At 42.3% G+C, this 14528-nt stretch overlaps 1 protein-coding gene across 7 annotated transcripts in view; it reads left to right on the top strand.

Moving 5' to 3' along the window:
* NELL2 (neural EGFL like 2) overlaps positions 1-14528 on the top strand; it is a 224322-nt gene that overhangs the window by 60484 nt on the left and 149310 nt on the right. For all 7 annotated transcript variants that reach the window (XM_053255344.1, XM_053255341.1, XM_053255338.1 and 4 more), the window contains exons 8-9: positions 1586-1714; positions 4317-4419. In XM_053255344.1, the coding sequence (XP_053111319.1) occupies positions 1586-1714; positions 4317-4419 (232 nt within the window). The remainder of the gene's footprint in view (positions 1-1585; positions 1715-4316; positions 4420-14528) is intronic.

Below are 14528 nucleotides of genomic sequence, written 5' to 3'. Positions count from 1 at the left end.
TTCACTAGAAGGTTGAATATTGCTCAGTTCCTTTGGTTTAGGGTTATAGGGCAACACAATTTCAAGGCTGTTACGATCCCTCTCTTGTGCAATGTGCCAAGAAGGAAAACATTTGCAACTGATGAAACAAACTACCCTCTTGCTAGCAAATGTTTTATAGAGGGTTTTGAATTGCTATATAATGTGCTTGCTAAACTGTTTTTAATGACAGATAAATGGAAAATATTTTTAGTATCATGACCTGTAAAATTTACAAAAAGTATTTCAAGCTATTTCTAAAATCCCTTAGCATTCTGAATTGCTTGATAAATAGTACAGTATTGCTACCTGTGTCAGCAATACTTTGCACCAAAATTATTCAAAGAATAAGCATCTACAGCTACAAAAATTGTAAACAGTTTTACATAAATCTGCAACTACAGCAGTTGTCCCCACTCCTGTCCACTTTACCCATACATAAAAACCCACAGAGGAGAAAATTTCACACAAAAAGACCAAAGTGCATGGAAACTGTCTGTGAAATCTATTGGGATTTAGGTCTTTTCACTGATTTGACCTTTGATCATGATTGCATATTTTCTATAGTCCTGGAAAGAGAGAACATTCTAATTAAATAAACATTATTGTGTCTTTGAGCCAAAATGACCTTCATACAGCAAGAGACAATGGAAGTATTTAGTCCTTGTCAAAATGAGAACCATGTATTAACATGTGCCTTTGCAAGTCAGTTGTGGAATATGAAAATACTAACATTGGGCTTGGAGCAACTTAAGTTTCCGCCAAACAATTAACCAGTCATGCTCTCAAAGTACAAGTATAGTGAACACAGCTCATACTGTAAGATGCTGGTTATCACAGGCACTGTGTAGTGCATTACAAGTAGTGATCACACAAAATTCAGGCTGTCTTATTATTATTATCATCATCATCACCACCACGACAATCCATTTTTTCCAAAGTCTTCTGGATGCATGTAGATGAAAAATCCACATGTAGTCCATTCCTATTTCTTGGGAAAGTCCCACTGATTTCAAAGGATATTTCTTGCATAAGTGTGCATTGGATTGATTGCTAAATAATTAGAACTAAAGACTGAAAGAGAAGATACTGAACTTTCAATTGCAATTTGAAAGAGCAATCTGGTATAAGGATGTGGGGTTAGGGCTTTGGTGTGTGTATGGTGCTTCCAATAATAGCGAATCCCTCAGACCAGAGAAAAAAGCAGATCTGTATGCACATCCATGAGCCTCTTCCATTAGAATTACAGGGCAGCCCATTTGGCACAAGATATTTCAATATACACATTTCTATGGACTGAAGCATAAAAGACATCTAACCACTCTCACAACTGCATTGGACACTCTAGAAAGACTTTGTATGAACTGTAGTGAGATGGGTATATTTGCATTTTATATAGTATTGCATTTTTCTGTGTTAAGTATCTGGATATTTGTTTTCCTATTTCATAATATTCTTTTTTTTTCTAATTCAGCTGTGCTTAATGTTAAGGAATGGCTTTGTTACTGTAGTTTTAGGTAACCCTTTCCACAACTAACAAATCCCTTTTTGTGAAACATGTACCTAGCTGTCCCAAGCTGAGCAAAGGATGAATAGGTTGGATCAGTGCTATTGTGAAAGAACCTGCACTATGAAGGGTGCCACCTACAGGGAGTTTGAATCTTGGACTGATGGCTGTAAGAACTGCACTTGCATGGTATGGCTGTAATTTGAGTAGATAGAGTCATACAATTTGCTGCAATTGTTAGATATGAAACAGTTGTGAGCTTAAAAAAAAGATATGGAAAGGAACTTACTTGCCTGAATCTAGACTAACCCTGCACTTATGCACCAGGGTTTTTGTTGCATGGAGAGGTGTATGATTTTTGGTGATTGTCCTTCCTTCTGCAGCTGCTTTTGCCTCTCAAAACTATGGGACGTTCAGGGACATAGTTTCAGGAGGCAAACACAGCTGCAAAGGGAATCATTGAAAATCATGCCCTTTGTGCGATGCAAAACTCTGGCATGTTGGTGCAAAGTTAATCTAGATGTTGGCCAGTGGTATTCAATTTGTATGTTACAGGAGAGGTACAAGAATTTATTTCATTTTGTTATCATTATTTAAAAAGGCATGCATTTAATTATGTTCACATTCATTTAGTTATTCATCCATTAGTATCTTTTAAAAATTTCATTGCTCCCATTCATTCCTTCCCACTCCCTGTGAGAGACCTTTTTGAGGCTAAATGTGGGAAAACAGCTGATGGGTGGAAAAAAGTGACCGAACCATGAAACAAGAAGGTTTTCAGTGGTAAAATTGCCTTTTAGTCCCTACCTGCTGTTTTTCTACATACAGCCTTTTAAAACTCTGTGTATTGAAATCAATGGGTACATCGTGAATACATTGATTTCAACTAGAGATAGAAAAACTCTGCATGCAGGAAAGTGGCTGGTAAGAATATATGGCAACTCACTTCTTGTCCCAAGAGTCTTCAGGGATAAGTGGGTATTTTCCCCCACCAAGTGTTTTTGGGGCACATAGGGTATTTATCTCTCATTGATTTCAATGAAGTTGAAATAGATTAATTGAAATAAATGAGAGATAAAGATCCTGCCTGCCAGAAAATGTCATGGGGACAAGGGGTGGGTAGCAACCAGTGCTGAAGATCCTCTTGCCCCAATAATCTTTTTTCTACCCCCAGAAGCCATTTTCTCAAGGACTGAGTCTTTACATTCCCTTATTGACTCTAATAGAGCAACATTGGGACATATAAGATGCCGTGCCTGAGAAAATGGCTTATAGGGATAGAAAGCACTCCTTCCACCGAGGACTGCCGTCTTGGCTGCTAGGAAAACCTAAACAAATGAATAACTAATAAATATGACATTCTGAATTCCATTATTTAAGCATTTGCTTACTTACTAGTAACAATTGAATATATTGGGTCCAATGTATCAAACAAATTCATGCCCCTCTGTTACAGTTAAAGTCTGGCTTGTGTCTTATGTTGGGAACTCTTGTTATGTCCAGAACTGGAGGGAGGCACAAAGAAGCTTTGTGAAGGAAGGCTAACCTGGTCAGCTGCTTCAGCCTCCCAGCAGATCTTGCCCCTGGCTGATATTGCAGTGTGCGGGTGAGATCAGGACCTGGATGTAGCTGGGCAGAGATGGTTCCTTTTCAGTCTTCCCCAGGGTTATATTAGGAGGGGAAGGTCTGTTGGCAAGGCACTCGGAAATACTGAGTGTAAAGCTGGTGTGACGTTAAGTGAGACAATATGAATTTGTGTTAGTGGCATGTAAGAAAAGAATATCCACTTTAAAATGAAGGGATGTTTAGGCTCTGCTGGAAAGTACACGCTAATTTCAGAAGTATTATGTTTGTTTTTGCTGGGAAAGAAACTTCTCATCTAGTTTTGAGCAATTAATTTATTGGGAGACAATATAAGAAACAGGAAGGAAGAACAAGCAAACTGGAGAAATGTAGTCATATAACCATTGCCTTGATTCAAGTGATAAAGGAAATATGTCAACCATAATCTAACCATAAGCCCCTGTCAACCATAATCATAACCATAAGCCCCTGGTGGCGCCGTGGTAAAACTGCCGCCCTGTAACCAGAAGGTTACAAGTTCGATCCTGACCAGGGGCTCAAGGTTGACTCAGCCTTCCATCCTTCTGAGGTCGGTAAAATGAGTACCCAGAATGTTGGGGGCAATATGCTAAAATCATTGTAAACCGCTTAGAGAGCTCCGGCTATAGAGCGGTATATAAATGTAAGTGCTATTGCTATTGCTATAATCTGAACCTTCATGAGGTTCCATCAAAACCATCAAAACCAGGGATGATGCTTGGAAATGCTCAGCATTGAAGCATACCCAATCCTGAAAGGTGTAAGGCAACGTTTGCACTTACAGAGCACCACATCAGAGTCACAGAATCAGAGGCATTGAGGTCTTAAATGTTCACAGGGCTATGATATTATTTTTAAAATTACAGATTGGTTGTCTTGTGGAATCATATGAAAGATTCTTCAAGGTTTATATTTCACAGTAATCTACAAGTTTGCACTACTGGCAGAACGTCTGAGTAGCACATACTAAGGTTTCTAACAACACTGTGTTACTGTCACTATATAAAGAACCAATTATGTGCATATCAGAAATTTGCATAAGATGTTTTTCATAGTAGATAGATTTCACATTCATAACTGACAGAAGAAAAATAAATTGTTGCTTCTTTTGACACATATCTTAAAATATCATTTTATCTAACTATATCATGTTAAAATACTTTCAAAAGAACCTTTTATTTTTTTCTAGAATGGTACCATCCAATGTGAAGCATTGATTTGCCCACTTTCAGATTGCCCTTTTAATTCTGCTCCTGCGTATGTTGATGGCAAGTGCTGTAAGGAATGTCAACGTAAGTGTTTATTTTTTGAAATTGCTTTTATTGTTCAGTTTTATCATATTTATAAATATAATATTCTTGTGAATTTTCTTCCAGGTGGATGGAACAGTAGTTTTGGAAAGAGTCATCCAGAGTTAAGTGGCTGACATCCAGTGCAGTGTAATGCAGGGAAGTGTTGATCATAGTAAAGCACTAAGGGTCTTCTGCTCTTGAGCAAGAGTGCAAAAATAGCATGTCCACATTCTGGAAGTTAGATGGGAGACACAACACTGATGGTCAAGCTATGTGTTTCTGATCTAAATAGCACTTCTAGAATATGGATGCACTACTTAAATGTTTGTTTGTGCTCTTGTACAAGAGTGAAAGACCGCCAGTGCTTCACACAGTGCAGCACTGTGAGTGGATTAGCATCACCTGCATCCCAGTGTGCTGGATGTCAGCCAGTGTTTTTAAATATGATTGCTTTCAGTAGGAGAGTAAAAAACACATACTTAATTTCCTTATTTTAAATCTCTGAGACTTAGAAGTACTTAACTTTGTCTGGGTCATGACTGTGATTATTTACTGCTTAGCAAAATGTCTAGCGCCTTCTGCCTGTTTCTTGTTTCAAATCATTATTGACAGTATAAATTATGGGGAAACAAGCTTTTACAACAAAGCTAAAGCAGCAGGAATGCACCTTTCACCACTTACAGAGAATTCTTGTAGAAAGGTTTCACAACTTATGACATTGGTATCCAAGTATGAGATCTGTTAGCAGTGCCATATTTCTAAATTTAAAAATCTGTGATAGATATTCATTGAACAACCTAATGTAGCTTTGGCAGTCTTGGTGTTGCTTCCAGCAGGCATGCACTTAAAATTGTATTTTATTTTTTAAATTATCTGGCATTTTCATTAGGCATCTTGTTAAGACTGCTAAATATCTGAAAGGATGCAGTGCATACTAGCAGCTTCTTGAAGGAATCAAGGAAGAAGACCAAGACTTTGATACTGATGCATTACCCTTTTATATATTGCTTCCAAAAAAAATAAATAAAAGGTTCAGTTTCCAGTTCTTACAGTATTGTAATTTAGGCTGCATCACCCACACAAAAAGTTTAATAAAGGAATGGGAATAAATATTAAGGGGTAATATTAAGGATATAGTTACTCTTGAAAAAATGCTGGTGATGTAAGTTTAATAGAAACCAGGAAGTAGAACCAATATGTGTGTTAGGTTTTGGCTTAGATTTAGATTTATAATAAGATTAACAGCATTTTGTAACTCTCCAGTTCAGTTGTGGTTCAGAAAAGTGGTTCGATAACTGGTTCAGACATTCTAAACTGTTTTTTAACTGGTTTAGGATATATTTCATGAATAATAACCAACTGTTTTCTTGCATTATTTTGCCTTTAGACTTAAATTTAAATAAGCAAGCAATATGTAATGATTTTCTAAGGCCCACTTAGGAAAGGCTTCAAAAAGAGTAGTAAAGTGATTTCTTTTCCATACTCCTTAGGGCTCTGTCTAAATATCCATCCTACCTCTTTCAGTTATTCTAACTTAACAAAAAGAAATCTTAATTTAACTCTGTCCCAGGCCTTGACAGTTTTTCTTTAGATCTAGCCAGCTCAAAAATTTAGCAGCCACTTCATAAAATTACCAAACTATATGAGCAGCATTGTGAAGGAGGAGGGAAGTGGGCTTCTCTTTATTTCCTTTGCAGGTAGTATACTTGTACAGAAACAAGGCTGCTCAGGACAAATAAAGATGCTATTAAATAAGCTTCTGGTTATTAAAGGATATGGTTTCAGCTATGAAATTTATTAGTCCATGAATGATAGAAGTTGAGTTAATGGTTCCTTGTTGCAGTTGTTATCCTCCCCCTTTTCTCTTCCCCGCCTACTGCTTATCTTGTGAGAAAGAAATTTAGGAACTGCTGAGACATTTGGCTTATGGAAGATACTGAGGATGATATATTGACATTGAAACTGGTTTGTTTTTAACCTGTAACATCTAGGGATGTGTGAACCAGCTCGAGGTCAAGCCGGGTTGCCATCAGACTGGGCCAGTTTGATGGCTTGCCCTCGAGCCAAACTGGAGACTCAGTTTGGTTCAGCTTGACTGTGAACTGAACCCCCTGGGCCAGCTCAGGGGTTCTACAAGGTTTTTAAAATAGTTTAAAAAAAATAAAACTTACAAATGGGTCCGGCAGCCTCGGGGGGATGGGGTGCTGCCATGGCTGCAGGGGGTATCCAATGGTTCCCACTCCCTCTGCTGCCCCCTGTCTTTTTAAAGCCATTCTGGTCCATTTTCATGCCTTTTGGGTCCTCTTCCTGCTCACAGCGGTCATTTTGAAGGCTTCCGCATGTTCGCACTGGCCATTTGCGTGCCTGTGAACCGGGTGTGCCCGTGACTTGTGATCCCATCTGCCAAAGTATCACAAGAGTCTGATGTCTCCTCTTGCGAAACCTCTGTTGAGATCCAGGATCATGGCCTCAAACAGAGCTGGAGGAGGAGGGAAGGGGAGGAGCCTCCGGCAATGGGCAGCCCAGAGCCTCCTCCCAAGGGGTTATGTGTTCATATCTGGCCCTATAAAACTCCAGCCCACTAGGCACACTGCGTTTGAGCATGCAAAGACTCTGGGAGGGAAAGAGCTGTCATTTGATTTCTTCAGTTTTCTGGGTCCAATTTCTTTTAAGAGAGCACTGACTTTGCTTTTCAGGGCTATTTCTCCTATATTCCCTGTAAAATAGGGTCTGATTTCATCTGAGAGCACAAACTTTGCTTTTTAAAGCTATTTCTCTAGTTCATATTCTCTGCAGAATAGGATCTGATTTCACTGAGAGAGAAGTTGCTTTTCAAAGCTATTTTCAAGTTTATAGTGGTGATTCTCTGTATTTATCAGGGGGTCTCTTTATTTATCAGGGGGAGAGTAACTGGCCCTATCCACTCCCAGCATAGTACCTCCAGTGACTGTTGCTGGTGTCTATCTTATGTTTCTTTTTAGATTGTGAGCCCTTTGGAGACAGGGATCCATCTTATTTAATTGTTATTTCTCTGTGTAAACCGCCCTGAGCCATTTTTGCAAGGGCAGTATAGAAATAAAATAAAATCAATCAATCACTAGTACAATCCCTGCAGTATCTGATTTCAAGAGAGAGAGCACTGATATTGCTTCAGAGCTATTTCCCTACAGAATAGGGTCTGGTTTCAGAGAATGGGTTTTGTCTTTAAAAGCTGTTTCCCCAGTTCAGATTTTCAATATAATACTCACAGATTAGGGTCTGGTTCAAGAGTGCAGGCTTTGCCTTTCAGGGCTGTTTCCCTGGTTCATATTATCAATATATGTGGAGTAAAAAAAGAATGGGAAGTTAAAAAGTAATTAATGCTTTGCACGGTGCATTAATTCATGCCTGGCAAGGTATGTGGAAAATGTTTTGTGCATTGTCCCCTTTTCTCATTCTGAAATGTTGGCAGTTATGCTCACCACTCCTTGAAAAAGAATCTCTGAGTGCCTGGTCATTGAACTACTTATAATGAACTGGTTACAGCTTTGTTTTGTTAGGGATCTGGTTGTGGTTCAGGTCAAAGTTAACCTTGAGATTTTAGGTTCAGGTCCACTTCACTTAACTCCCCCCCCCCCCCAAAAACCCCTCTCTAAACTGGCTTTTGATTCAGGTTCTCTTAGATTCCCTGTTTGAAACCTAATAGTTTATTTTATAGTTCCATGGAGGATAGAAATGAGAACAGTTTGGCTTTTAAGTTATGAACCTACCAAACTTCCATATATTGAGGCTGTTCTCATGAGCAACCTAGCCTGGGCTAGGTTGCTTGTGTGGAGTGCTGGGATCTGCATGGATCCAGTGCTTCCACCTCCTTAGTCCAGCTCTTATCTGAGCATGCCCTTTACCCATAAAGGCATGAGCATGCCCTTAACACGGCTGCTGGGATTGCGTGTCTTCTCAGATTCCACACAGCCCAAGGAGACACAGAGGCGGTCGCCTAGAGCACCCGACTGATGGGGAAATCCCCCAAGGCACCACGCATGGTGCCTTGTGGGATACCCAGAGGCCAGGAAAATGAGTTGATCCACACCTCCAGGAGCAGCACAGGTTGTATGGGTGCGCGGCTCGCATGCCCAAGAAACAAAAAGCGATCATCTGAGGGAAGGTAGGTTTAATCCTGTCAATGATACTGCTCTGGGGTATTGGCAAATGACCCCTGACTGATGTTTGGACTTGTGTGTTTAATCATCAAAACTAGACTGAGCAGTTCATTTCAGAATACATTTGTGCAAAGCTTTGGTTCTTGCAAATGACTGACAGAGAATTGAAGTTCAAAAATAGAATCAGGTTTATTTTAGGGTTTAGGGGTACAGAAGAGAAATCTTGATTGGCAAGCAACACAATATCAACTAACAATCTTAACCAGGCTCATAATATTAATAGTACTACATTGAAATTCACAAGGGAGTTTTGGCTTGAGAGCCAAATTAAATCCATTCAAGGCTGACCACAGAAATGGTCCTAAGAGAAAAGCTTTAGACTTTAAAGTCAGAGAGTGGGGAAAGAGGGGAGCAATAGAATTAGGAGTAGAGATTAGTATACTGCACATCCTTTCATGGTGGTGTGCTTGGACACTTGTTGCTTAACAGATGTCGAGGTACCTCTTTCCTCTGGGACAGGTGGGAAGGCAGAATTCAGGAGTGTAGACCAGTGTTCTTTCTCTCTCTATATATAATTCTCTAAGACGTATCTGTGGCAAATCCTATGCATGGCAGCTCTCGCGTGAGTTTGGAGAACTGCTGGATAGCCACAGGGATGGGGAAGAAAACAGCCATGGTGGCCAGCGGAGCTGCGCAGTAGGTAAAGCTGGTGGAGGTGGCCGGCAGGCCAACAGGAGTAGGTGACAGTGGGCTGGCCAGGCAGAGGTGGCTGGCAGGAGGGTGGGAAAGTAAGCGCTAGTGGGTGGCCAGCAAGAAAACAACAACGGCGACAGTGGCGGCCAGGAGGAAACGGCTGGGCTAAACTAGAGGCGCAGATGCTCTGCGCCCAGCCCAGCTAGTTTTTAAAAAATCTGTGAGCAGAATGAGTTTTATTCTGGGTGGCAGTAACAAGGCAGGTGCATGCATGTGCATGCAGAGTGGGGCCTTCCTGATTCAACTTGAGTGGGATCCAAAATTAACTGAGCAGACATAAAAAAAACTTGTGAGCGTGCACACATGCACACGCCTTAGAAGGGAACACTGGTGGGGACCAGAGTGCCACTCAAGGTTCAGGGAGCCAGGGAAAGCACAAAGGAGGTCTGGTCTCAGGGGACCAGTATCTTAATCTAGCTAAGCATGCTGCACAGATTGAGCCTGGGAAAAAGGTCGATCTGGATGCAAAAAGCAGGACTAGCATGAGAGCCCAGGCACAACAAGATTTGATAAGCTGGCACCCAGTTTGATAAGCTGGTGCCTAGATGCACAAACATGCAATGGGTGAATCCAGAGGAGGGACACACTGCTTGGTGGTCCTGAGGTCCTGAAATAGGCCACATCTTGCCCTGGGGGCAAATGTTGACCACACCTTTCTGCTGAAAAGGATGATATCCGTAACAGACCAAAGAATACATTGTGTGTGGTTCCAATTTTTCTGGGTGTGCTCTACCAGCAAAATGAGGTGAATAGTTTGAAAAACCTGTGCAGGATTGAGGTAATGGGTGCATTAGAGCTTATCTCACATAGTCAAAAAGTCCTTGTTAGGTACTGGGGTATTTTAACAAGCTTACCTCCCAAGCCTCGAGCCAACCATTAACACTTCTTGTTAGAGAGTTGAGCCTGTTACCTCTTATCTTATTCCTTCCTGTGAAGGTGATAAGCATGAAGCTAATCTGATGTGCCAACACTGAGGGGAGTACTTGGCCATTCTTGTTAGAAGAATAGCGCTTAATAAACTTGTGTCTACTTTGGCTTCCTCACCTGTGCTGCAATCAGGGAGGCAAGCAGAGGTATAGTCCTCCTGGGCATTATTCACACAGGGCTTTTAGCTTGCATCTCCTCTAGAATGGAGAGTGTGCATTCACATATCAGCCAGATTTACTCTGAAGTTCCTGCGAGCTATCAGGGAGCACTTCACACACAATTCAGGTATTTCATTGCTCATTAGAGTATTTTTAAAAATCTACTTTTTCTGTCAGGTTTTTTTGTTTTTGTTTTGTTTTTTGGCAAGCCTGCTGGGTGAAAAATGTCTAGGAGCATTCTTAGACAGTAGTTTTAAGTGTGTGTTCACATATCATCCAGCTTTAAGTCAAAGTCCCTGCAAGCTATCGGGGAGCACTCCATACACGATGAAGGGTGAGTCAGACAAATTGCTTTCCGCCATTATAACCAGAAATCAGGGGAGCAGTAGTTGCTGTGGCTTATAGTTAGAAAATTGCTCAATGGATTGATTTTGTAGAAGAGATGTGACTGACGTTGGTCTGTGCCAAATTTGAGGTAGAAAGGATAAAAAATGGCTTATTTATAGGAGTTCAAACTTTGATAAATGATTCTATTTGGACAGGTTTTTGGTTTTTCCCCCTCATAGATTTTGCTAGGGTTGGGCTTTATTGGGTGAATTCTGTATACACTGTCTTGGGAAATGGGACATCTAGTATGTGCTTTGCCATATTAGTAGTGTTAGACGTTTGTAGTTTTTATTAAATGCAGTTATCAGCCCATTTAAAAAAATACAGTAAACTGGCCCTGTGGAACTCATAAGGTCTGTTACTGTACACATTAAGTGCGAATCTGTGTTGCTTAACTGTTGGTTTCCCTAGCTTCTGCTAGAGAGGAAAAAATGGTGGCTATCTGAGGCATTGTATACTTATGAATGCTCCAGCAGATATGTTACTTGAGAAAATTAAGCAGGGGAATAGCAATTTGCCCTTTTTGACTCCAGCACAGTATCCGTCCAGTAGCTGTTGCTGGTGTTTGCCTTGTGTTTCTCTTTAGATTGTGACCCCTTTAGGGACAGGGAGCCATCTTCTTATGTTATTTTTCTATTAAAACCACTTTGAAAACTTTCTTGCACAGCCCAGTTCACAACTCAAGTAGTCCAAAATACACTGGGCATGAGCCAGCCAAAGCTAAGCATAGCTGAGTCTTACTGAAATCAAGGGGACCTAAAAGTATTTAGCTGTGGATTGCTAGATTGTGCCCTTTGATTAAAGATAGCTTCTGATGGAGAATTTAGACCAAAAGAAAATATATTCATAGTCATAGTGTATTTTTCATGAGGTTCATACAGTTAATCAGAAAACATTAGATTTGCATATAATATTTCCTTTTCTTAAACATATGAAGTTGATAGATTTCTGTTCCTATTCAATGTGCTTTGTGTGTGTGGTGTTTTTGACTTCCATCTCTTGTCACTAGTCAGTGGCAATATGCAGCTACTGAGGTTTTCAGTGAGGCATTTTGTTTTGCAATGTAACAAAGCCATTGATATTCTACTTTTCCTTCTTTGTGTCAAAATTAGATGCTGCTGCTTCGTTATTCTCCCACTTTCTATCTACGCATTCAAGCTTTGCTAGGTGGCAGTGCTTTGATCAATACTTTAAAACAAATCATGATGTCTCCAAGAAATCCATAATATAGTCCTGCAGTGGAGACTATTGAAGTGGAATAGAGCACTCCAGAAAATGTCCATATAAATTAAAACAAGTTATAAGAGCAGATTGGATAAGTGAGTTGTGAGACAGTGATAAGTTCTTTGACAAATATGAAGTAGCTAAACTTCCTTTTGCAGAAACAATTTATTCATGGCAGGTTTCTAAGAAAAAATAGGGATTCCTTCCCCACCCTTTATTTCTACAGGCTATTCTGCTTTTCCACTCCCTTGCTTGATCTCCACAGAAACTCTATGGCCAGATTCACACGTACACTATGACCACAGTTAACTCTAACTGGAGTTAAAATTCCTAATACCAATGGTACAGAGAACCACTGTTAGCCTAACTGGAGTTGAAGAAGAGGGGCTTCCTGCTGCACAGCTTCCCAGCCCGGGGCCAGCCATATCCACGGCCAGACTCTGGGCAATGCGTCGCCGCTTCTGCCACTCAACCGCGATTGGTTGCAATCTCCAGCGAATCGTGCCAAGCACAAGCTTGCATATTTGGAGCACCCCGCCTGCCCTTGGCAAGAGAAGTGCATTGAAAGCCCTTTAAATGCACTGCGATGCCAGCACTGTTTCTGCCAGAAACGGCATCACCACCGTCCCCCATGGCCCCACACCCTGAAGGCACCATGCAAACTCCAATTCCTGAAGGGTTTGGGGGCCTGAGTGGGGGGGATGCTACTTTCACTGCGAGGGGGAGGCAAACCCACTTTCGCTAGAATGGAATATGCAGATGGATGAGGGCAAAGGATCCTGGGGTAGTCTGTCCCACCATGACCAGGGAAGACGTCATGAGGGGAGACCCCAGCAGAGCGCTCCAGCTAGAGCCATCCCAAAGCCACTGCAAGCAGGTTGCTGCCCAGTAAGCTATCACTCTCATGAGAGGGACAGTCTACTGGGGATATGACTGGACTATCCTGCTGTTATCCCCACCTGCAGATGGAGAGCTCACAATCTGAGCTTTCCACTTAACCACCAGGGAATTCAAGCCCCCCCCCGCTCTAGTGGAGTCCCTGTCTATCTTTTTTGAAAAATTGTGGGGGGACCCCAACTTCCCTCTCCCCAAATCCCTCTGCAGCCTTCCATGTACCTCAGGGGACATCCCCCACCCATGTGCCACAGCCGGGCCACACACAAGGCTGAGGGGTGGGTCAACAGGAAATTACATTCACTCAAAAAATTTTAATTCTGGGTCCAGTCCATCTGTGCACCGTATGAACAGTGGGCATGGGAAATCAAGGGATAAAACACTTTCCTCTGCTCCCTCGACCCCAGAGCAGCTGGGTTGACTGCAGGGACCACTGGCTATGGTGCACCTGTGCACAGGTGCAAATGGCCAGGCAGGGGGGTGGTTTCTGAGGGACCTCGGCCGCCATCCCCAGGAGCAGGTAAGCAGTCTCTGGGATACTCCTGTCCACCGCTTCCCAATAAACAGCAACACATCTCCACTCGGAGCACCCATGGCCTGGCACTCTCGTGATTGGTTGTAGTCTGTGTGGACATTTAGTTGCCACACTTATCATCATGAGTACCCAGAATGTTGGGGGCAATATGCTAAAAATCATTGTAAACCGCTTAGAGAGCTCTGGCTATAGAGCGGTATATAAATGTAAGTGCTATTGCTATCATGCCTTGATGAGGAGTTGCAAGGGCCTTGCTCATGAGTAACCAGGGGTTGTAACCCCTCCCCCCCTGGAAGTGGCTGGGCCACACTTCCCCACCCTTTCTTTGTTAAAAAAAAAAAAAGGAGGTTTCCCCCTGAAACCTCCCCACACTTTCCCCCTGTGTGAACCTGTATGCACCCAGAGGGCATCTAGATGCACTCCTTTCCCTTGCCCTGGACCATGCACAGCCTTGGTCGAGGTTGTACACTGGCACAGACCTTTCCATTCATTCAGAATTCCTGGTCCCTAGTGTGTCCTTCCACCATATGCAAATCTGCAGGTGTGGGGATGGATGGGAGAGGGGAGCCCCCATTCTTTGGACACTGCTGGATAGCAGGGTGGCCATTGTGGTGTGCTGGAAAGGGTACACCTGTGCACATGGACATGCATGCAGGCAGGGGGCATGGTATTACAGCAGCTTGTCCACGGTTCCCAAGACTAGGAATGCGTTCCTCAGGAGAGCACTCCCCGTGGCTGTGAGCCAGAAACCATCCTTGCTCTATTCAGAACACCCATGGCCTGACGCTCTCATGAGGGAGGTGTTAGGTGGAGAAGAGAATGTATTGTCCTATTGAATCAGCTATGCTTTTTCTGGGCAAATAGCTTCTTCCCTCTCTACTCTGATGGTCCCTCTCATGAGCTGTCTGGGGGTGCCTCCGTTGTCTGTCACTCTCATGCTTGGCCACTGAACCCTGGGCTGGGTGGCAGGATCTTTGAAAAAGGATATCAGCTGACACAAGACTGTCTTCAGTGACCTGTCCTGATCATGAGCAAGCCTCTGGGGACATGAATCCCCCCCCCAAGGGAAAGAGGTTGGGGCCCCCTTCCCCA

The sequence above is a fragment of the Hemicordylus capensis genome, chromosome 5 (assembly GCF_027244095.1).
Source record: "Hemicordylus capensis ecotype Gifberg chromosome 5, rHemCap1.1.pri, whole genome shotgun sequence".
In the NCBI taxonomy this organism is placed as follows: Eukaryota; Metazoa; Chordata; class Lepidosauria; order Squamata; family Cordylidae; genus Hemicordylus; species Hemicordylus capensis.
This window is presented reverse-complemented; position numbering and strand designations above follow the sequence as displayed.